The 22,892-nt window shown below is 39.6% G+C and overlaps 2 protein-coding genes across 19 annotated transcripts in view; both read right to left on the minus strand.

The window, feature by feature from the left end:
- IMPG2 (interphotoreceptor matrix proteoglycan 2) overlaps positions 1-1,104 on the minus strand; it is a 39,485-nt gene extending 38,381 nt beyond the window's left edge. Inside the window, exon 1 of one of the 2 annotated variants that reach the window (XM_090151574.1) lies at positions 231-1,104. In XM_090151574.1, the coding sequence (XP_090007700.1) occupies positions 231-320 (90 nt within the window). In that variant the 5' untranslated portion in view covers positions 321-1,104. The remainder of the gene's footprint in view (positions 1-230) is intronic. The other variant, XM_090151576.1, reaches the window with a different exon arrangement.
- Positions 1,105-16,651: 15,547 nt separating this feature from the next.
- SENP7 (SUMO specific peptidase 7) overlaps positions 16,652-22,892 on the minus strand; it is a 42,078-nt gene continuing 35,837 nt past the window's right edge. For all 17 annotated transcript variants that reach the window (XM_031612997.2, XM_090151631.1, XM_090151617.1 and 14 more), the window contains 2 exons: positions 20,965-21,115; positions 16,652-18,865 (listed from right to left, as the gene is read on the minus strand). In XM_031612997.2, the coding sequence (XP_031468857.2) occupies positions 18,728-18,865; positions 20,965-21,115 (289 nt within the window). In that variant the 3' untranslated portion in view covers positions 16,652-18,727. The remainder of the gene's footprint in view (positions 18,866-20,964; positions 21,116-22,892) is intronic.

Consider the following 22,892-nt stretch of genomic DNA (forward strand, 5'->3'; position numbering starts at 1 on the left):
CTAGCTTGCAAAGATAGGAGAAACTGTAATTTTTAAAGAAAGATCTATAGACCACTATACACTTTAAGACAGCCTGATCTCTGAATGACAGATCCAAAAGCTGGGAATATTCATACCCATAAATTTTAGCTACCCCCACATATTACCACCTGTCATATACTGAGCAGGTTTTAGTGGTGGAACATTATACCCTTGCTTAGGAGAGAACACTGACCTGGTGCGGCACTCACCTTCACAATCAGACTTCGGTGCTCCTCAGATTGACTGAAGTTCATGCCCATTTCAAAAATGCTCATTGTTCCTTCCTCACACAGGCTCATCCAGGTGTGATACTCTTCACGCTCTGGCAGTCTATCCCAGAATGTCTTGAAGACCTCCCAGACTGTTTCCTGACAAACTGAAGGCACAAGAGAGGTCTGCTGTTAGAAGTTCTTCTGTGGCAGAGGTGATCAACACAGTATTGCTCAAATGCTGTATGCTTTTCAGTACATTAATATCTTGATTATGATGATTAGCAATAGAAATGAGAGGGAATGGTCTCAAGTTGTGCTGGGGGGATTCAGGTTCGATATTAGGAAAAGTTTCTTCTCAGCGAGAGTGGTGAGGCATTGGAAAAGGCTGCCCAGGGAGATGGTGGAGTCACTGTCCCCAGAGGTGTTCAATAGCTGTGTAGATGTGGCACTGAGGGATGTGGTTAGTGCACATGGTGGTAATGGGCTGACAGTGTGACTAAATGATTTTGTGGTTCTTTTCCAACCCTAACAATTCTATGATACACACTACATGTGAATGTGTAAGGCATTAAATGCACCAACAATGAAGATCTGATAGATCTTACACACTCATACTACTTCCCTTCCTGCAGTTTTACTGAAGTAATTATTTCATTAAAGAAGAAGTAGAGACCAAGAGAGATTACTGATCTTCTGACAACCTCAAGAATAGCCTTTGACCAAAAACTGGTCAGTTTTTTTAGAAAATTCAGTAAGCCAAAATAGTAAAGTGAACATCATCATGGACAGTAGAGATGGAACATAAGTCTGTGTGTGTGTGTAAGAATGGTAGTTCAACTGAACAAAGCTTTAGAAACTCAATCAGCAACCAAGGTCCCTTGGTTTCAACATTACGAAAAATTTAGAATAAATTTCAGAAATTATAATTGCATTAATCACTGAAAAATAAGGCAGGATGACGATGACATAACAGTGTAATATGTTAAGCAATAAGGCAGTCCCTAACCGTCCTGAGAAGGGTATATGCACTGAGAAAGATCAGTGACAGAATAGACAGCCTGCAAATTAAACGCTGAATTATCTTGTCTGCCAGCTGCTTTAGTCTCCCTCTCTTGAATGTGTTCTTTGCCAGTCAGAGCAGTTGGTCATACCATTTGCTCAAGCAAGAGTGACCCAGAATAAATGGAGGAGATGAAGATATATAGGATTTTCTATGTGTTCTGTAAGAGAACAACATTAAAAGGAGAACAGCTTTAAAAATCAGCTGCAGCAGCTGCCAGCCTGAGATAGCACCATGCAAACAAGCTTGCTTTTCAGCTTTAATCTGATTTCACTTGTTAAATATATATGCACAGTTTGGCAGAGGAGCACTTTGCATTCAGGGAAAGTCTTGACATCATAAGCAAAATCCTACAGGAGGTTGACTGTGAAACTATCTTTGGAGACTCATTTTTGCCAATCAGCTTAAAATTACAATCTAGGCTGCCAAAATTGGTATCTTTTTAAATCCTGCTTCTTCTTAGTACCCTGTATTCTGAATTCTAAAATTGATTAAATGTGCATGTGTAAAATTTAACACCTAAATCACCCTGAAATATTATTGCTTCCTCTAACTAAGGGGTGGGCATTTCTCTTAAAAGCAACAGCTTTATAAATAATAATTTGAAGAACCTGGCCCTGTCACACCTAAAAGCTTAGCTGATTCTGGTGCTGGATGGCATCAGGCAAAAAAAGTTCTTTTCTCCACTCCAAATTTCAGTTTATCACAGCAGCTGAGATCATTTCTCTTTGTAGAACTGTCTACAGATATGCGGGTATTTCTTATTTCTACACCATATTCCTGCCACCTTTTCTACATGGAGGTGGCCTTGCTCATTTAACAGGTAAGAATGGAGAGGAATATGGTCTTCAGACTCTGCATAATTAACTTTCTGTAATACACTACTGCTCTAGCATCCCTCCAGCTTTCAGGTGTAATCTGTACATCTTTATCTGTAAAGCATAGTAATTGGTCCTCTCACATCCCACCTCAGTGACTGAGGAAGCAAAGGCTGCATTTCCATACGAGTCTGCACAGACCTCAGGCAATGAACCTATAATCCTTCTCAAGGATTTCTGGATCCTGCTGGAGTACTAATAAGCTTCCTGAAGCAGAAGGATATCTGTAGTATCCCCTCTACCATCTCACTCCTAAGAGCTGTGTGTTCATAGAGATCTATGTCTAGTTTCAGACCCAGAAGCCTATAGCAGGCAACACCACTTTCACTAATTTCTTTGGGTGGAATTCATGTCCTGCATTCTGACTAATAAACCTTTTACTCCAGGTGCAATATTGTACAGCAACAATCCTGAAATGTGATTATTTCCTGTAGTTGGGACAAGCCTTCAGCACACTGTCTGTGAGAGATGAAGCCATGGCTAGAGCTTGCAAATACACTGCTGTGACACTGTCTAATCCTAATTTTCAATGGCAACAGGCAAAGGACTGGCTTTACAGCTTCAAGTAATAATTAGCAGTGATAATTGTAGGCAGTTTTCCTTACTGTTCTTAATCTTAAATAGTTTAATCTCTCTTTTTTTTTTTTTTAATGAATGTGATGAGAGTGTGTCTTGTCTGAATACAAGCTGCTGCTGTATGAACAGTTGCCCCAATCAGCTCCCAATAGATTAAAGATTTATTGTGTGTCCTTTCATTTGGAATTAGACACTCCACTGAATTCTAGTCCCAAAGGCTTTGTGCCATCTGTGGGCTTCAAGCCCATTAATCAGACCTAAGCTGTCAGAACAGGGTCATATTTACAAGAGAAGGATGAAAGGGGGGTGCTGTTAAAGAGTCCTCTCTGGCCTCTGTCCTGTCTTGCCATTTCCACTGTGGAAAGCAGTAACACATGAAACAGCATGGTGTAAACTACTAAGTCATGTTGCAGCCTTTCTGACACACAGCTCATCTTGTCATTGTCCTGTTTATTCCACTGGCCAATTTGTGAAGCAGGGGATTGCTTGGCAGGACAATGAATCCAAACTGCATGGGGCTCAACACAAGAACTGTCCCCAAGCATGTTCACCTAAATGGTGTTTAAGAGAAAAGCCACTGCCTGGCTATGAAAAGGACCAATTTTGTTTTAGTCTTTCTTTCTCATGTACCTTTTCAACGTTTAAGTAGTTAGATGAGAGTTGCCATTCCAGCACTGAAAAAGAATGGCACAGTTTCTTCAACGTGACTCAGATCATATGAAGAAAGAAACAAATATGATTCTATCTCCCAACTGTTCCTTCAAGTATGTCAAAGAGTGAGTTCTTACCACAGCATAATTGATGTGGCCACCCAAGGAAGTGAAGAGACACCACCCTCATGTTGCATTCAGTTCCATAATAAGTGTTTATATCCTTCTTAGTTTAAAGGCAGAGCCCATCACTGTGGCAGGTGTTTGATTACCTGCAGGCCAGGGAGGTTGTTCAAAGTTCTTATCAACAAATTTTTGAGAACTCCCATGGAAGAAAAATCTTTTTCATAAGTAGATTATAAGCATGCTGAGACTATGTAGGCAAAACCTGAGGTCATAAATCATAAGAAAACAAAGTTTAACTTTAGTGGAAGCTTCAGCAAATAGCTATATTTTACTATATAGAAATAATTCATAATTTTTCCTTTCTGACCTTCTGGTAACTTGCCTGTGCCATGTGTACTATCTATGTATTCTGACCATAAATTAAGCAACATTTAACTATTATCTGAAATCTCGTAAACCTACTGCAACCAACTGTAGGGAACCAGCTATAGCAGAGGGTTGGACTCAGTGTTCTCCAGAGGTCCCTTCCAACCTCTACAGTCCTGTGATTCTGTGAAATAGCAATTTCTTTGAGCCAAAACAAAATAAAACAAGCATCTAGTCAAAACACACATTTACCTGTATGCTTTCTGACTTGTCAACTGCTAAGTAAAAGAAATCTTGTGTTTAGGCCTTACATTACAATCTTTCCAGAGTTGGGTGTTAAAGACTAGCTCTAGAACCCTACAAACAAAGCAGCCAACCAGGCAACACTTCCAGGACGATGAAGGAACTGCTGAGCAGACCTAGTGGTGCTGTCACTTCAGGGCAGCCCTCAGGGCACAGGAGAGCCCATCCACAGAATTACAGAATCACAGAATCACTAAGGTTGGAAAAGACCTATAAGATCATCCAGTCCAACCTATCACCAGTGGTTCTCGCTAAACCATATCCCTCAACACAACATCCAAACGTTCCTTGAACACCTCCAGGGAAGAGGATTCCGCCACCTCCCTGGGCAGCCCATTCCAGTGCCTGACCAGCCTTTCAGAGAAGTAGTATTTCCTAATATCCAGCCTGAATCTTCCCTGGCACAGCTTGAAACCATTCCCTTTAGTCCTATCACCAGTTATACGGGAGAAGAGGCCGACCCCCAGCTCGCTACAACTTCCCTTCAGGTAGTTATAGAGAGCAATAAGGTCTCCCCTGAGCCTCCTCTTCTCCAGACTGAACAATCCCAGCTCCCTCAGCTGCTCCTCATAAGGCCTGTGCTCCAGACCCCTCACAGCTTTGTTGCCCTTCTTTGAACACGCTCCAGGGCCTCAACATCTTTCTTGCAGTGAGGGGCCCAGAACTGGACACATTACTCAAGGTGCGGCCTCACCAGAGCTGAGTACAGGGGAACAATTACTTCCCTACTCCTGCTGGTCACACTACTTCTGATACAAGCCAGGATGCCATTGGCCTTCTTGGCCACCCAGGCACACTGCTGGCTCATGTTTAGCCGAGCGTCAACCAACACCCCCAGGTCCATTTCCTCTACACAGTCTTCTAGCCACTCCGCCCCAAGCCTGTAGCGTTGCTTGGGGTTGCTGTGGCCAAAGTGAAGGACCCGGCATTTGGTCTTATTAAACCTCATCCCATTGGCTTCAGCCCAGCTATCCAGCCTGTCCAGATCCCTCTGTAGGGCCTCGCTACCCCCAGGCAGATCGACACTTCCAGCAATCTTGGTGTCATCTGCGAACTTACTGAGGGTGCACTCAATGCCCTCATCCAGGTCATCAATAAAGATATTGAAAAGGACAGGCCCCAGCACCGACCCCTGGGGAACACCACTCGTGACCGGTCGCCAGCTGGATTTAGCTCCATTGACCACCACTCTCTGAGCCCGGCGCTCCAGCCAGTTCCTTACCCAGCCAAGAGTGTACCCGTCCAAGCCACGGACTGCCAGCTTCCTTACAGCTACATCTCACTCAGAACTTTCACTGGCCTGCTGCAGGGGTAGCCACAGTCACGGAGTATGTGGGACAGCATTAGCAGCATCAGGCCCTGGACAAGACGGGATTTGCCATCCGGCCTCTAATCCCTGGTAAACAATACCGATTAAAAGCATCATAAAATCGAGATCAATCTTTTAAGGCAGCGAGCTAAGAGCTTTGAAGTTACACGTGGGTGGGAAGGTAAGGTAAGCTCCTCTAGAAAATAGCTTCCTTCATCCCATGGCCTTGGCAATAAATAACTTGTATTTTAGTGTTAAGTACTCAGCTGCTTTGCAATTTTCATCTGAAGAATTCATCTGCTAAAAAATAAAGTATGTTTATGAGATAATAGCTCCCTGCTATAGAGATGTGATCATTCCAGCTGTCCTCAGAAAAGTAAGCAAGTACACAGATTATGTGTGACTGACATGATGAATCAGAATTCAAAGTAAGAATGAAAACCAGATGGCTTGATCTTCAGTTTTTTTTTTCCCCAGTGTACATTTTGCATGTGCATAACACAAGTCCTCAGAAATTCAGTCACTTAACTCATCCCTGAAAAATATTCATCTTCAAGGTAAAAGATTTTCCCTGCCAAGGCAGGAAAAATGGAGCAACAGCATGTTTGGCCCGTGCACTTGTGCACACTTCCACTTGAGCAACGTGTCATAGGCACGGTCTTGATTTTTAAGGGCCATGATGGGTTCCAAAGGCCCCCTCAGAAAGCTGGACACATACCAAGGTCATTCGAATCTCAGCATCTCTCCTCTAGAAGCCAGAAAGCCCAGCCCTTGGAGCTTATCTGCTTCAGATCTAATGTTTACACTCAATATGTACAAATAATATCTTGAAAAACTCAAGACAAATTGTGTTTCAGAAAAAAAAAAAAAAAAATCAAATAGGTAGGCATAAGCTTTTTTCAGTCTCATAAACATGTGAAAGGGGTGGAAAAAAAAAAAGAAGTCTGATAGAAGTTTACTTTCTTAAGATTTTATCGTTCTTCTCAAAATCTCCAGCTAAGATCTGCGACGAGATGACATCTCTGACACTATCCCATAATGGCTACCTCGTGTGCACCTGGGCAGGATACAGCACCTCTCTGGCTCTAACTTTACAATTCAGGATGCATTTATCTCTCAAATGAGAAACAATTAGCCTATTACATCTCAGTCTGTGCTCAGGGATTTCTGAGGTTAATAGGGGAGGCAACACATGACAGCACCCAGTGGGGGGTAGGGTGGCTTTCTGGCCATTTGTGTAAGTGGAGAGCGCTGGAGTTTAATCTCATTTAAATCCCATTAGTGCTTCTTAAGTGTTGAATCATGTACAGTGGCTAGGAGCACCGAGTCAGGCAGAATATTCTATTTTGAGGCAACCTGAGGCCAATTCCTTCTCTTCCCTTGCAATTTCTCCACAATTGGAAGATATAATGGCAGTGAGTTTTTATAAGAACTATTGCAAGAGGGAGATTGACAGACACTTCTTAAGAGATCTTTCCTGCAAAGATTTCATTAGAACTTGCTAAATAAACTAATAAAGTCATGCGCAGTGCAATCACTTCAGCTGTTGCCAAGTGCCATTGTTTATGGGCTATAACATGACAACGTTTAAATAACACATGTAGCAATCCAGGATTTTTAATTAAAATAGCTGAATGCTGGTTAGCTAATCCACACGAAGGATATTTGCCATGAATGCTGACACACTGAACTCTAGCACAAACTATTCTCACTGGTAATATTTCAATAACTACAAAGGAGTCTCTTTCAAGATAACACTTGAGATTTTGAGAAGTGCATGCTGACATCTAATAATTCAAATGTGGAGGGAGGCAGAAATAGAGTTTGTACAAATAAACTTCAGAAATGTATAGGCTGAGTATGAGCTATGTGTAATAAGTGCCAGGGACGAGAGGGAAACAAGGAAAAAAGGTCCACTTGGACAGGCACTTTGATTTAATGCAGCCAGGTAGCTTTTGTGAATTTTGACAATTTGCTGTCATCATTACTCAGCAAGATTTGCACAATTTTTGTCATGTAGGGTTTCAGCATCAAATTGAACCTCCAATCTTAGCTCTATCCATGTGCGGAACATCACATCATTATTTCTGCTGTTTCAGTAAATAGATCTAAATGAATTCAAGAAATGGGGAGAAAATTTAGATTCTGTCTTTACTGCTATGAGTTCAGTCCTTTGCCTGAGATCACCAAATCTTGATTATAATCATCAATAGAACTTCATTTGTGAGAAATTTGTTTTATTCTTTCCAAAGTACTGAAATGTCCTTGGCTCTCATTAGCTGTGAGACGCCAGAACAATTCCTTCTCTGGTCAGAATCCTTAAATGCTATCTTGAGATGTTCAGCTTTACCTGAAGCTCTGGCTGACAAAAACAGTTCTGGCAGAGAGACCATCTGATCTACTTGCATGAAAATATGATGCACTCACTCAATACACTGAACTGTTGAAGGCCATGGATCAAAGTAGGAAAAAATGCAAATTCAATTTAGGAACTACATCTCTCTTAGTAACTACACCTCAGCCATCCCAAAGACAGCAGCAGTACTAATCCTGAGCAACAGTGCCAAGACCCAGCATCCTTTGTTTTACCCAGTTGATAGGAACAGTGCCAGGATAACAGCACATACCATCAACCCTGCAACCCTTACCTTGTTTCTGTTCCACTGGTAAGTCCACCTTTTAAGTCTATTAAATTCTCAGCTGTCAACTGGCAGTTTACAACAAAGGAAATGGGCAGTCAGCATAAAGTGACTGGTCAATCTCATGGCCTGGAGTGGAACAGACAGGCTTTTGGACTGAATGGGTATGGCTGTTTTTCATGTAGCATTTTTTATTAACAGGAGCTTGGTCCATAGCCTGCCTGTGAAGAGTAAAAATCATAATTCCAAATCAACATTACTGTACTCTGTGTACTTGCTATCTGAAATCCAAAGTTAGATTCCTACTGAATCTCTTTTGTGAAACCTCCAACGTGCTGGATACATGTTGTGCTCATCACAGCAATCCAGCTATGAACCACCATCAGATTTATGTGGACCTTCCAGCAGCATTACTGCTACTATTGAAAGGACATGTATTGAAGACCCAAACCGCAGGCCTGCTGTACCCAAACTGCAAGCACCTCTGACTGATTTTCATCTCTACATTCTCTAAAAAATGAAATACAAAGACAGCCAACAGCAGTGACTTCCATGCACAGCTGCAGGAGGTGCAGAGTCTTTATTTATCACGCTGGAGACTGCAGAGACCAGTAATGTAAAGGCTGGTTTGTTCTGCAGTGCGAATGACTGGAGGAATAAATCATCTCATGAGAAAATTGTCCCCTAGACTGAAGGTGTAGAGAAACAGGGGCAAAAACAACCCTGTTCTTGGCTGGTGTTTCTAACTACTGCAGTAACAGTAACAATGAGCAGCGAATACCTATATCATTACTTACATCATCTGTCCCTATATATATAGATATATACTTCAGATAACCAGAATGTGTAAGCATCTTCTTTTTTTTCCTAACAAGCTCTTATGTCAAAACAGCAATCAACTGTATCCCTGAGTGCCACAACTGCACGGCTCTTGAACACCTCCAGGGATGGTGAATCCACCACCTGACTGGGCAGCCTGTGCCAGTGCTTCACCACCCTTTCTGAGAAGAATTTTTTCCTAATATCCAACCTAAACCTGCCCTTGAGCAACTTGAGGCAGTTCCCTCTCATTCTGTCTCTGTTACCAAGGAGAAGAGGCTGACACCTATCTCACCTATCTCTTTTCAGGGAACTGTAGAGGATGATAACATCTCCCCTGGGTCTCCTCTTCTCCAGACCACACAATTCCAGTTCCCTCAGCCGTTCCCCATGAGACTTGTGTTCCAGACCCTTCATCATTTTCGCTGCTCTTCTCTGAACACACTCAGGGCCTCAATGTCTTTCTTGTAGTGAGATGCCCAAAACTGAACACAGCACTCAAGGTGTGGCCTCAGGTGCATTTACTCAGGAGGTAATTAACAAGACCTCATCAAATAGTTCTGATGCAGCACATTTCTGCTAACAGAATGAAGATGACAGTTTGCTAGAACCAGACCTTGCTCAACTTGCCGCTAATTAAAGTCATCCCTATTTCTTGCAGAGATCTTTTTCAAAAGTTTAAGATGCTAAGGATGGCCACAGCACCTCTGCTCAAGAAGTCATAGGGGACAGTGGAAGCCAGGAGTACAACAGGAAAGCAGAGGGACTCAGTGGGCCTTTGGTTCAGCCTCAGATCATCAAGTTATAAATAAGCTTTTACAAAACAACCTACAGATTTCTCTTCTTTACTCTCACTCAGACTTTTGCTTACTCACTGTTTGCTTATGCTCCTGTATCATGTGTAATTGAGGGATGGCTGCAGTTAAAGCACATAATATGGATTAATTTGGAGCAAAACAAATACCAGCTGAGTGCTACCAAGCAGACATAAACAAGCAGCTCACAAAGGCTGTCAGACTTGATGATCAATGTCAACACCTCTCTCAAGCTGGGCACGAGTCAACATTTGGATGAAGCTCTGATCCCACATAATTCTATTTTGTTCTCCAAATTCATTCTTTGTATTTACTTTTACATAGACACTCAGCTACTCCTGACTGTAACTGTTTCTCACTGCTCTGAAGGAAGAATACCAAATAGGTGATTCAAAGTATGTGAAGCCAAACCTCTCATTCTCCAACAGGGCTTGGAAAAAGACTTCCCAAAAAAAACCCACGCAGCCACCATGACTCAGATAACTCCAAATCCACTTGCTGGGCCAAGATGCACATGTTGTGGCTAGAAGGGGTGTTCAGCAGACCAAAATAAAACTAATTCCTAAATGGTGCGAATAAAAGATGGAAATTGGGAATCTGTTTCTTTTTGCACCAAGCAACAGACCTTTGTACAGACACCTGATTCATTAGCCTAGCTGTAGTTTTATACGCTGAATTATCAAAGGAGCCCTGCATGATCAAAGTAGTGCAGTATCATCAGTTGGAACAGCCAGCAGATGTCCTTGAGCTGTAAAAATCAGCCATGTTTGCTCAAAACTCTTTCTTTAAGTCCTTGGTAGCATGAGCATAAGACTGCAAGTGGGGCTTCCACAACGCCTTCATCTTTCAGCTGTTGAGTGGGAGGTGTTAATCCCATGAGCAGAAAAGCTGACCCAACACTCGTGGTTGAAGTGTGGAACACAGAGATTACAAGCTCAACAACTCACCTTGTCTCAAACTTTGCTGGACCTCAGGAAAATTGTTTAGGGTAGAATTATTGACCAAGGTGATTTAGTAGCCCACTGTTTACAACAGTTTCACCTATTACATTAGTATGATCATAACAGTAGTATAGACAAAGCTCGATAGAGACTTCTTTTTTTTTTCCTTTTTTTTAAAATTTTATTTTTGGTAGCTAAGTTACATCTATTACTCCTTAATGAATGTTAATTAGAAGTGCAAAAGCACATGTCTCTGAAGACATTTCCTTCTTACTTAAGTGAGAACCGCTCTTCCCTGTTTCATTGATGGATTCTGGGTGAACATGTTAACACCCAATAAAGTCTTTTAATGCAGCTGTACAAAGACATGGGTTGGATGTCAGGAAATATGCCTTCTCAGGAGTGGTGAGGCATCGGCACAGGCTGCCCAGGGAGGTGTTGGAGTCACCGTCCCTGGAGGTGTTCAAGAACCATGTGGATGTGGCACTGACGGATGTGGTTAGTGAGCATATGGTGGTAATGGGCTGAAGGTTGGACTAAATAATCTTGGTGGTCTTTTCCAACCTTAATGTTTCTATGATTCTAAAGTAAACGCAGAAAGCAATACATTCCAGTGGTGTCAGATATAAGTGTTAAAACACATCATACTGCTGTAATATTTCAAGATATGTGCAAAGCTGTTACAGAGTATATTTCAGATTTTCAGGGCAAGCTTATTTACACCAACTTCTTCATCTTCATACAAAGGCCTCATTGCTGTTATACCACAGCCTCATACACAAGAGATTGTTTTAGATGAGAGAAAAACCAACTACAGCCAAAAGCTGACCAATGTCTCTGCCATGACTCTTCCAAAAGGTCCCTCTTTGTATTCTACTAGCATTTCAAGAACACTAAATCAGAGCAGAATCTTAGAACAGCTCTCATAAGGGAGGTTATCACTAAGAAATTAAGTTTCTTGTGAAACAGTGTATTTCCTATTGCATGGTATTATGATGTTTAAAAACTCCATCTATTATTTTTTATTTACAACTAAATGTTATCAGTTACTCATGAGATTATAATGTTGGTGCCCACTTACCTCTGAGCCTGAAGTATTTCAGATGGTTGGCAATAGCCTGTTCAACAGATTCATCGGGGCAGATCTTAACTCCACTGGGAAACAGAATGGAGCGCTTCCTTCGGTGCAGCGAATGCCTGTTGACTTGCTCAGCCTCCATAATGCCATGAAGCTTTCTCAGTTCAGGAGGCAGAGAGGGGCTTGCAAACTGCCAGACACTGAGCTGAGGGGTTGGTGAAGCATCTTTAGCCTGCTTTTCTTCTGCTGTAAAATTGAAACTGTGTATAAATTTCTCAGTTGAGGTAGAGATGCAGTCACGCATCTCAATTCCATTGCTCTGGTCTGTGGAGGACCTAATGTTCTTTTTTTTTTCTGTTAACAAGCTTAAACGTGTCAGTGTAACTGTCCTATTACAAACAAACTCAACCTCTTTTACACAAGTTATCAAATGAAACCTCTGACCTCGCGAATGCTAATGTTTTGTATTTAACTTCTCTTCTGGGATTCGGCTTAAGTCAGTGGGACTATACATGTCAATAATCATGTGCTTGAAATTTTCAGGGCCACGAATGGAAAATTAATTAGTTAAAGTCTCTTTATTCCATACATTCTATCCACATTTATGTCCCATGCTTTAAGATAGCTGCCTGAATCGGTACCTAGCAACTTTCCCTTCTATCACCACAAGACCTGGTTCCAACCTGACAGGAGGAGGGACAAAAAGAAAAAGAAAAAAAAAGAAAGGGACATCTCAGCTTTAGCTTATTGTTTTTTTTTTTTTGTTTTTTTTTTTTTAATTTCTTCTGAGTTGTTCCACAACAAACTTACAGCTAAGGGGAGAATGCATCTATTTGGTTTTAGTCTGACTGTCATTCTCTAACCACCACAGGCAGCTTATCTGAAATTAGTTAATTCAATCTTTTTCTTTCACAGAAAACAATTGAAGAAGAACCAAAATGAATAACTAATTACAGAAAGAACAGTAATTGTTTTATGGCATTTTTTGCCTGGCGGATTGTAAATTTAGTCTGCAACTTCAAAGTCAGTAGCATTTTTGACTTTGATGACTGAAGGATAAAGATCACGGCTATTCTGATGGTACACTAATAATAGCTCTAGAGCAGAAGGCCACCTGTAGATGATATATTGGAGGGAGAAGGGAACAAACAAGGTCACTAAGGCAAAACATCTTTACCCAAACTGACACATTTTCATTGACCAAATGGAGGGCATATATTTTGTTATTTAATACAAATTTACTAAAGAAAAAAGCTTCAAGTGGAAAAGCTTGCTGATCAGTATTTGATGTCTTTCAAAGTTGGAAATCTTAGCACACCATGCCTACATTCTACTCTTAAAACAACAGTAAATCTTTCTCGTAAATCACTCCGTATTTAAAACACTGGTATCACAACAAAGATTTGACCAAATGTTTCTTTGTGTTAGCCTCCTTCATTTTAATTAAGGCAGAGAGGCATTTTTTTTCTACACACCACTATAGGCAAAACCCTGAAAACAAGAATATAAAAAAGAAAGATGTCTGCATTACCTGCAACTGCTTGAAGATCTCCTGTAATCACTTCTGAAACCAAGAGGCAGAGAGAGATTTTCCAAAGGAAGGCAAACATTTTATTTGTGTCCAAAAGCCAATAGGCAAGAAAAAAAGAAAATCCTTTTCAGCAAGAGTCGTTGCCTTTAACGTATCCTTGAGCCAAGCAAGAGCATTGCCCTTCTTGAAAACGTCTTGACGTCACGTAAAGTTATCTTTGGAAGAAAGACATTAGGTTAAAAAAGTCAAACAAGACATCCTGGAAATGATCTTTTCAACGCAAGTATTCCACTCCAGTGAAGAAACAAGGAAAGGTGATGAAGTAAACGCCTCGGAGCTGGCAGATGGACTGAGACAATTTTTTAATTTTAATCTGGCCAGCTAAGCTCTTTACTGGAGCTTGTCATACCATTAACAGACAGTCCAAACAAGGACAGCACCTTTCACACTTAATTAACCACGTATTTTCACAGGCCCTTCAGTTTCTGTCTGTTTTAAAAGTCATACTGACCACAGAGTATCAGTGCGAGCACACTTGTCTCCAGTGGAAGGTCTCCATGAGCTTTGCCTTCTGCCTGTACTCATATACGTACTTAAGAATGCACTGACTTGATTGTAGCACTGATGAGCACAGAGATAAGACTGAAACAATCATTCTGTAGGTATCATGCTAGTGACAGAGGTAACAAGGTCCTGCTGCTCGAGTCTGAGCTAAAGCAGAAGATCTGCTGCTACACCACTGCCCTTCACATCCCAAGATAAAAGCAGGGCAAATGGCGATTCTTTCATCTCTGCCCAGACGTAATCTGAGATGAGCATTAAGACCAGATTTGTGCTGATACCTGGAGAAACGGTAGGTTAAGGAGAGCTGTGTAAAGGACAGAGGGTGCAGGAAAACAGCAGCACTCTCAGCTCCCCTCCTTTCCAGAGGTCAGCTCAGTGCAGAGACGTGTATGGAAGCCAGCCCACAATGGCAGGCAGAGATCACACCACAAGAAAAACTGTATTGGGGCTGCCTAATGGGTGGCACTGCTCTGAACTTGCTGCCCACTGCTTTGATCATCTCGGATATTATGAACAGGACACTCACAGGAATCAAAGAAAACCACCCTTTATTCATTCTCTGTCTTCTGACATATAACAGACTCCAGTCTTTTTCAAAACAACAAACACTACTTTTTTTTTTTTCCACAAAACTGCTAAACTGCACTTTAAATTAAACCGCTGACAGCCTCTCGGACACTTTGGATCTCTCAGACCAGTGCTATTCACCTCAGCTGGCTCTGTCAAGGTAACTACACAGCTGGCAGCAGCAAGTGAGCTGTGCACCACTCTGAAGCTGTATCTTGAACAGCCCTGGGGACCTGAAGCACACCTACTGAGCAACTCTAGGCAAAGAGAACCATTTCTGAGGCCAGTTTGGGTGCCTGTACTATGATATTAGATTCGGAAACACAGACCAGACTTTTTTCATCCTCTAAAGACACAGGAGTTTCCAATGCCATGAATGCCTTCCTTCCGTTAACCTGCAAAAATGCAAACAAATAGAGACAAGAAACAGTAAACAAACCTACAAAGGCAAAGGCGCTCTCACCTCAAGAATGAAATAGCATTTAGAGAAAATACTCAGAATGCATGAATGTAAGGGTATGAAACCCAATAAAAAGCTTTCCTGAGAAGTTTTCTTATTTTCTGTATTATTATGCATTAAGCAAGGCCCGAGGCTCTTAGCCTTCCAATGTATCAGCCCAGCACAGCCTGTTGTTCTGCCACCTCTTCCATCATGTAGTACTGTAAAGCAGTTGGACCAGAAGCATCAGGGAGACCAATCAAATTAATTGTCTTTATTATAAACTTTATTATTTGCTCTGTCTATAATGTGTACTATAATGTGAATATATTCCTTTTTTGAACTGTTCCTCAGGTGAGTACATCTTACCTTGCTCAACAGTAAAAGATGAGCCTGGTGCCCATGCTTCATCTTTGAACAGAGTTTTTGATTCCAGTTAGAATGGACTGATTTACTGTCACCAGTCTTGGTTTTATTTAATCATTAATCGAAGAATTTTCTGTTCTTTCAAGATCTTTCATGTCTCATTCTATGATCATCACTTTTTAAATCTAGAAACCTAAGAGACCTTTTTCTTCAGAAGAAATTGCAGAAAATAATATTGCAATTCCTTGTCACAGTCAAGAGAGCTATCACTTTGACTTTTGAGTCTTTGCTATTTTGTAAGGTATGGTACTTACTGAGTATTGCAACCTCATTTCAGGGTTACATCCTAGGAGGAGTCCCAGAATGAAGAGACAGATTGCTGTGAAGCTGTGTCTGCCAGAGGTCAATCACAGCCAACTGCAGATAATTTTTAAAGCACACTCACATTGTCATGGTTCATTCCTCTGGTGTTTGATTTTTAAAAAATGGTTTTTAAATTTTTTTCTTGGAAGATTTAACTCCTACAAGTTATTTATCTTGTTTCTTGTTTGTCAACAGTACTCTGCACCAATCCATGACTCAGATTTCCTTATGGAAGCCAGTTTCCAAGCCCACAGAGCCAGAACGTATCAGTTTCTTTCATGTTTAGCATGTCATAAGTACAATTCAATGCCTTGATACCAAATTGCAGAATGCAGGTTAAAGGGCCTTATAAAGATTGGTTTGCTTTGAAGCAAAACACCACTCCACCATTTAAGTTAAACAGGGATTGATAAGGGATGTAGAAGATACACAAAATGATCCCTGGGCCAGTCTGATAACCCTATATAGAAGAATACTACTAAAAGTTATCTCTGGAAAGTTTATTTTATATATATATATAAATATATATATATAATATATATATATTATTTTGTTATATATATTATTTTATTATATATATATTATTATTATATATATTATATAATATTATATATTATTATTATATATATATATGTAAATAGATAGATAGATAGATCAGGAGCGTACCTTAATCCACAAACACTTTCTAGCATTCACCACGTGTGTTACATGCATATGGCTGGAATAGGGTGGACTGTGGCTGCTTGACCCAGGTATTTCCCAGACTGGTCATTCAGGTTGTCAACACTGTTAAGCCTAACTCCAGAAAACTATAAGGTTGCTGATTCAAAAAGCAGTCTTCCTTGCCACAAGAAGCTACAATCTAGCTGCACGCGTTTTAAGGACTGAAGAACAATTAATTGCTTTGATCAAAAATTGAATTAGGAGAGACATACTGAGGACACAACTTAAATGCAATAAGATGGATTATCTCATATTTAGCTCACTGGTTCTTTGTGGCAGAAGCAAAAAGAATGGTGACAATCATGTTCAGTGACTTCTGGAGGTTTTTATTATCAAATGTATTGGCATCCCCATAGCAAATCGCTAACATTAACCTACAAAGTCAATCCTTTGCTGTTATAAAACCAATTTAGAAAAGTTTATACATATCTTTTAAATATCTACGTATAAACCAGTTAATCTGAAAGAGAATAAATATTGCTTTATGATATAAACCAATTTTATTGTAAGAAAAAGTCCAAAGTATTCTTAATAAGGGAACACTGAAAATATTTCATCCATTAAAAAGGTGTGGAGAAAAAGCACACACATTTCTGCATTTTATCATTTATCTCTTACAATAAATACAAAGATTATCCCTGGGAGTGAGAAATGGTGGTGATGAGGTTTGTGAGATAAGTCACACAAATTTCTGCGATGAGAGTGACAGATATTGGTGGGAGTAGTGATAAACTACTGAGCTGAACTAGAAACGAAGTAAAAAAAAAAAAACAAGATAAGTGCACTAGGCTGCCCAGTTACACAAAAAGTAACTGCACTCAGCAAATTATGTTCTGAAATTGTTTCTGCTCTTCAGAAAGAATGCTTCCTGGTTTGAGAAACAACGCTGTTTTTTGTCAGGTTTTTTGGATGACTTGTAGAACCTGAAGCAATGACTGGATTTTCCAAATCAGGTGTCAGAGTTGCCTTGAGGAAAGGGGCCCTGAGAATTCTGCCACACTACAAATTTGTCCATGTCTTTCAAATGCCCTCAATTTTTACTTTGATTTTTTAAGCCTACCTCCTTTGAGACCTCTAGTTTTGCAGATATGCTTATTATACAAATGGCTTTGGTGGTTATCTGCAACATGGTTCTTCTGGGAGTACTATGATACTTAAGAAACTTACTGTAGGTAACAGGAGAAAGCATCCTCTCAAAACAGCCACCATCTATCGTGTAATAACTACGGGAAAAAGTGTGTGCATACCAAAATGTTATTAAAGTTTTCCATGACAACTGTCTGAGAAAAACTAAATAAATATATATACAGACTATGATAAACTTCCGCTAGTTTATCAAATCAAGTCCTGAGTTGAATATTTGGGTGCCTTTACTGAATTCTCCCAAATAAAGTATAAATCCTGTATGTCTTATATATAAGCAACATGTCTTAAAGACATATTACATATAGCCACATCCTTTCTAAACGAAAACATGCTTATTTCTCAAATATCTCAATCTTATTGAGCCACAGTCTACTTGCTTTTCTAATGCAAATGATGCCTTTAAGACTCACAGGAGTAACTCCCAAAAATAAAGTAATTAGGAGTAAAAATCTATTGCCTACATGTACTGTAGCAGCATGTACTTTGAGAACAAGATTTCTAAAATCTGACAAGAAAAGAGTTATCATAAAGGGCATTCAGAAGAGCCCACTTCTGACTTCAGAAGATTTCAAGATTCACTCTCAAGCAAATAAATTTTTATGATGGAAATGCTAGGGAGGAAAAAAATTAAAACCCAGAAGTGTCAAATCCCAGCAGAATATTCTGATAAATGCAAACTATTTCTGTATATTATCAGAAACAAAACAGAACAACAACAACAAAAAATCTCTAAAGAGAATCAGTATTATATCCTTAAATTAAAACAATACATAGTATTCATATCTGTATGAACTGCAAAGTAGAAAGAGACGCAGTATAAGGTCAGAAACCCATCTTTGGGCCTGACTCCTATGTGCTCATCCAACTCTTAAAGTTTATATAGAATTGTAAAGAACAGGCTCCAAAAGATCAAAATATTTTTACATCTTTGTTGCACATACCTGTACACATTTTCATATTCCAAGTTAAAAAAATCAATTAGCAAGTCACATGTATTAGCTTTAACTTACGTATTTACACTTATTTACAACCTTCTCTTCCACCACCCTCCCCTCCAACAGCATTCTATCATCACTGAACCCAAAGTAAAATAATTATTTACATAAATACATAATGAACAAACAAAAAAACATTTTTTTTCTTCCTCGCAAGGCAGACAGAGCCAAAATGCTGCTAAGCAGAGTTCCAGGTACTTTATACAATAGTTCTTTGCCAGTTCTGGTAGATGGGATTTATTAGCTTCTGCTGCCTCTGAGCTGCTGAAAGTGCAATTGCAAAATCAGGTCTTGGATTTCTTCTCTTTTGCTTCTGATCAGCTGACGAGGAAACCACTTCTCCAGATGCACTGGCTGTTCAAAGTCAACTATGGGATTCTGGTAAAAAGGGAAAGAAATAAAAACAAGAATATTTACAGCATGTATTTCCCATGACAACCTTCAAAAAGAATTCCAAAGCCTTCCATACTGCTGAGAACTAGCATGCATAAATAAGTTACCACGAGATACAGTTGTCAAGATCTAAGTTAAATTCCAGTCCCTCCACTATAACACGAGCTACTACTCATGGTAAACAAAAAACAGATTATCATCACTTCCTCTTAAAGATACTTTAATATAAGCTCATATTCAATGCTGATTCTACATACTCTCAATATGGTTAGACATGCTCTTGATATTTAACAGGAGGCAGGTGCACTTCAGTCAAAAAACACACATGTAGGATCACACTATATGGAATGATTAAGCATACTGCAGTCAAGCAAGCAAATCTTAGGCACATTTTTTATTGTCATGAGCTGGCCTGTCTGAAAGAAGAAAACAAAGAAACAAGAGCATTGCCAGCAATTCTAGTATGACATAGAAAGGGGAGAATTTGGACCAAAAGAGGAAAGCAAATTCAAATAGCTGAGATATTGCTAGCTCTGACAATAAGATCACAACACTACATCTCAACTGCCAAAGTTTTTTTCTTCCTCCCCTCATCGTTCGTTTGCCATGCCTATTTTTCACCTTCTCCTTCCCTTAAATAAAGAGTCGTGGTAAATTCAAAAAGCAAAGTGAGAATGGTCTATGAGTCCTTGTATGTTTAGCACAAGCAGCAAACTACCTCCTCCTGACCTTGCTTCTGCATTGTTACAGAATGGGCAGTTCAGAACATTGGTAAAAAAAGAAAAATAAATAAATTCATCTTCTACCTACCTATTACAAAATCACTGAATGGATGAGGCTGGAAGGGACTTCTGGAGGTCACCTAGTTCAAACTCCCTACTTAAGCAAGGCCAAATAGAGCAGATGGCCCACAGCCCACATTACATCTTTGACTCTAAACTGATGAGACATGGATCTGATAGATGGAACACTTGGTGAATAAAGAATTGGCTGGATAGCTGCATTCAAAGAGTTGTGGTCAACAGCTCACTGTCCAAGTGGAGACAAGTGATAAGTGGTGTTCTCCAGGACTTGGTATTGGGACTGATATTATTTAACATCTTTGTCAGTGATGTGGACAGTGGGATTTAGTGCACCCTCAGGAATTTTGCAGATGACACCAAGCTGAGAAGTGCCGTGGTCATGTTGGAGGGACAGGATGCCATCAAGAGCGACTCCAACAGGCTAAAGAGCTGGGTCCATGCAAACAAATTGTTGTTCAACTAGGCTAGGTGCACATGATCACAGGCTGGGTGATGAGTGGGCAGAGGGCAGCCTTTTGCTGGACTTGGGAGTACTGGGGGATGAAAAGCTTGACATGAATTGACAATGGGCACTTGCAGCTCAGAAAACCAACCATACCCCGGATTGCATCAAAAGAAAGGTAGCTAGCAGATCAAAGGAGGTGATTCTCTCCCTCTATTCAGCTCTCACCTGAAGCACTGTGCTCAGCCCTGGAGCTCACAGCTTAAGAAAGGCACAGAGCTGCTAGAACACGTCATGAGGAAGGTCAAGAAGATGATATTTGGAAGTATGTACTGAACATGTAAGAGAGATTCCCTCAGCTTTGTGCATTGTCTCTTAAGGATCCTACTTCCATCTCTTTGCAGAAGCTGCTGCCTGCACAGACAGTGCCATTCAAAGGCCAAAGGAAAAGCTGAACAAAGTTTGAAAGGCAACAAGAAGTGAGGACCTGCACAGAAAACATGTCTTTGTACCATTTGTAGGTCAGAAATTCATAAACTACATAAGATCCAAATATATTCTTACAGCTGCAGACCTTGAATGTGTTAACATAAATGCAATATATTAAACCACAAGGTTAGAAATGCCTGCTTAAGAAACCCAGAAAAATCATCTGTATTACAGATACAAGACCTTCTGACACAACACAAAGAACAGCTTTTATGTTCTCTTTCTCAAATACCTCAGACAATATTAGACACTAAGCAACACAGGTTTTCTGCCTGGGTATTTCTCTCAGAAATAGCAATTTATGGTTTGAGGTGATTTTGGGGAATAGGAAAAGCAGACTCTTCTAGTACCTGGAAGAAGCTTTCCACATATTGTAGCAAATACACCCCGCAGTCACTACTGTTATCTTGTTTAGGCACTCTTGGATAAAAGTCAATCATTGTTGATTTACTGAATTCACGATGTGTTTTTCGTTTAGCTTCCCATTCTACTTCAAGATACCTATAAAAGAAAGCAAATAGATTAATATTTGAGAAATAAACCAAATATCTCCCAAGCTCAATGCATTTTGAGATGCTTCTCAATATTGTTCTGGAGCTGGACAAAATGTTTGATAGCCTTAACCAATTTATTTTACAGAATCTATAAAAGAAATTCATACAAGTAACAAAATTTCCACTATCCAATATTCTACCTTACACAGATTCAGTTTTATCATATAATATACAATAAACAAAGATGTGTGAAATTCTTTAAAAATAATTGTTATCATCATCTGCATTGAGTTTACTCAAGCTATTAGGATACTGGGTCATTTTTAAACCTGAGCTCCAGGAGGAATTCAAGTGATATTTCCCAGATTTTACTGTGTTCATCCAAAAAAAGCCAGCAGTGCTTTTTTATCTTAAAAAATTTAGAATTTGAAAAATTTAGAAAGCTATTAAAGTTAAACTTTAAAGTTCACTTTTTGAACTTCAGCTATAATTACACCATTATAACCCTTGCAGCCCATTAGGGTATAAAGCATTGGAAAATCTGTTAAAAAACTTACAGGATCATTTCTTTAATGATTACGACTTACTTGTTATCAGTTTTTTTTATTGTTCTCTTGCTTCAGTAGCAACTCACTGATTTCACTTTCTGAACTGACTACTGATTTTGAACACGGGATTGAAGGCACAAGTGTCTGACAAAGTCAGATTCAGATCTTTAAGCAAGGTCAGGCTACATAGGAAAATTACAAAGCTGCAGTTTGCATTTGCAGGAAGAAAACATGAAAGGCTGAAGTTCAACCAGAGTTAAAATTGGCCAGTAATGTTTCAGATAACAAAAATTCCTTTCAACAGTATGCTAATAACAAGAAAAAGTCTAAGGAAAATATTGGAATGTTATTGGATAATGCTAGTCACTGGACGAATAGAAATAAAGAAAAAGGCAGAAGCATTTAATGTTTTGATAGCCTTGGTCAATAATAATTACAGGCTTTTCGTTATCCAGTCCTGTAAGCTGGGGGAGCAGTGACTTTTTATTTGCTGATATTAAAACTATAATGAACCAGGACTCCTCTCAACTATCTATCAAAGATCTTAGGGGTCTGGAGAGGTCTCTTCTAACTGGAAACTAGTCCATATTGTTCCAGTTTACAAGAAGGACAAAAGAGAAGACCCTGGAAATCAAGAACCCATTAGTTTAACTTCAGTAACTGAAAAAATTATTGAAAAGATTATCCTGGGTGTCACCGAAAGGCATTCAAAAAAATCACAGTCATCAGGTCCCATCAACAAAGATTCACACAAAAAAATTCTGTCTCACTAATTTGATATTGTTTCATGACAAAACCACACACTCACAGGACAAAGGAAAGATGGTAGATGGATTTTTTCTGGATTTTGCTAAGGCTATGCCTTTCTGTTAACTTCAGTTACGGTTGCAAACACTCAAAATTTCTGGAAAATAAATGTTTGACTTCAGGGAATAAAAAAAACTACACACCCTAAATCAGACCTCAGTTTGATTTCCACAAGGCCTTGTAATTCTGACAATAAAAATAAATATAAAACACTCAAAACAAATTTTGAGAAAAATGGCACCTGTGAATAGTAACCAAACATAAAACAGAATTCAAAGACAGAGTGTTCAGTGAGGCACATGTCGTATGTACTACAAAAGGACTTATGACTTATGACTTTAATTTATTTGGGCCTGAACACTACTCAAAGCATAATGAAAATCAACTTAGGGAAAAATAAACTAAGACGAGGAGGTTTAGTTAGATATT

Source organism: Phasianus colchicus, chromosome 1 (genome assembly GCF_987193195.1).
Source record: "Phasianus colchicus chromosome 1, bPhaCol1.hap1.1, whole genome shotgun sequence".
Taxonomy (NCBI): domain Eukaryota; kingdom Metazoa; phylum Chordata; class Aves; order Galliformes; family Phasianidae; genus Phasianus; species Phasianus colchicus.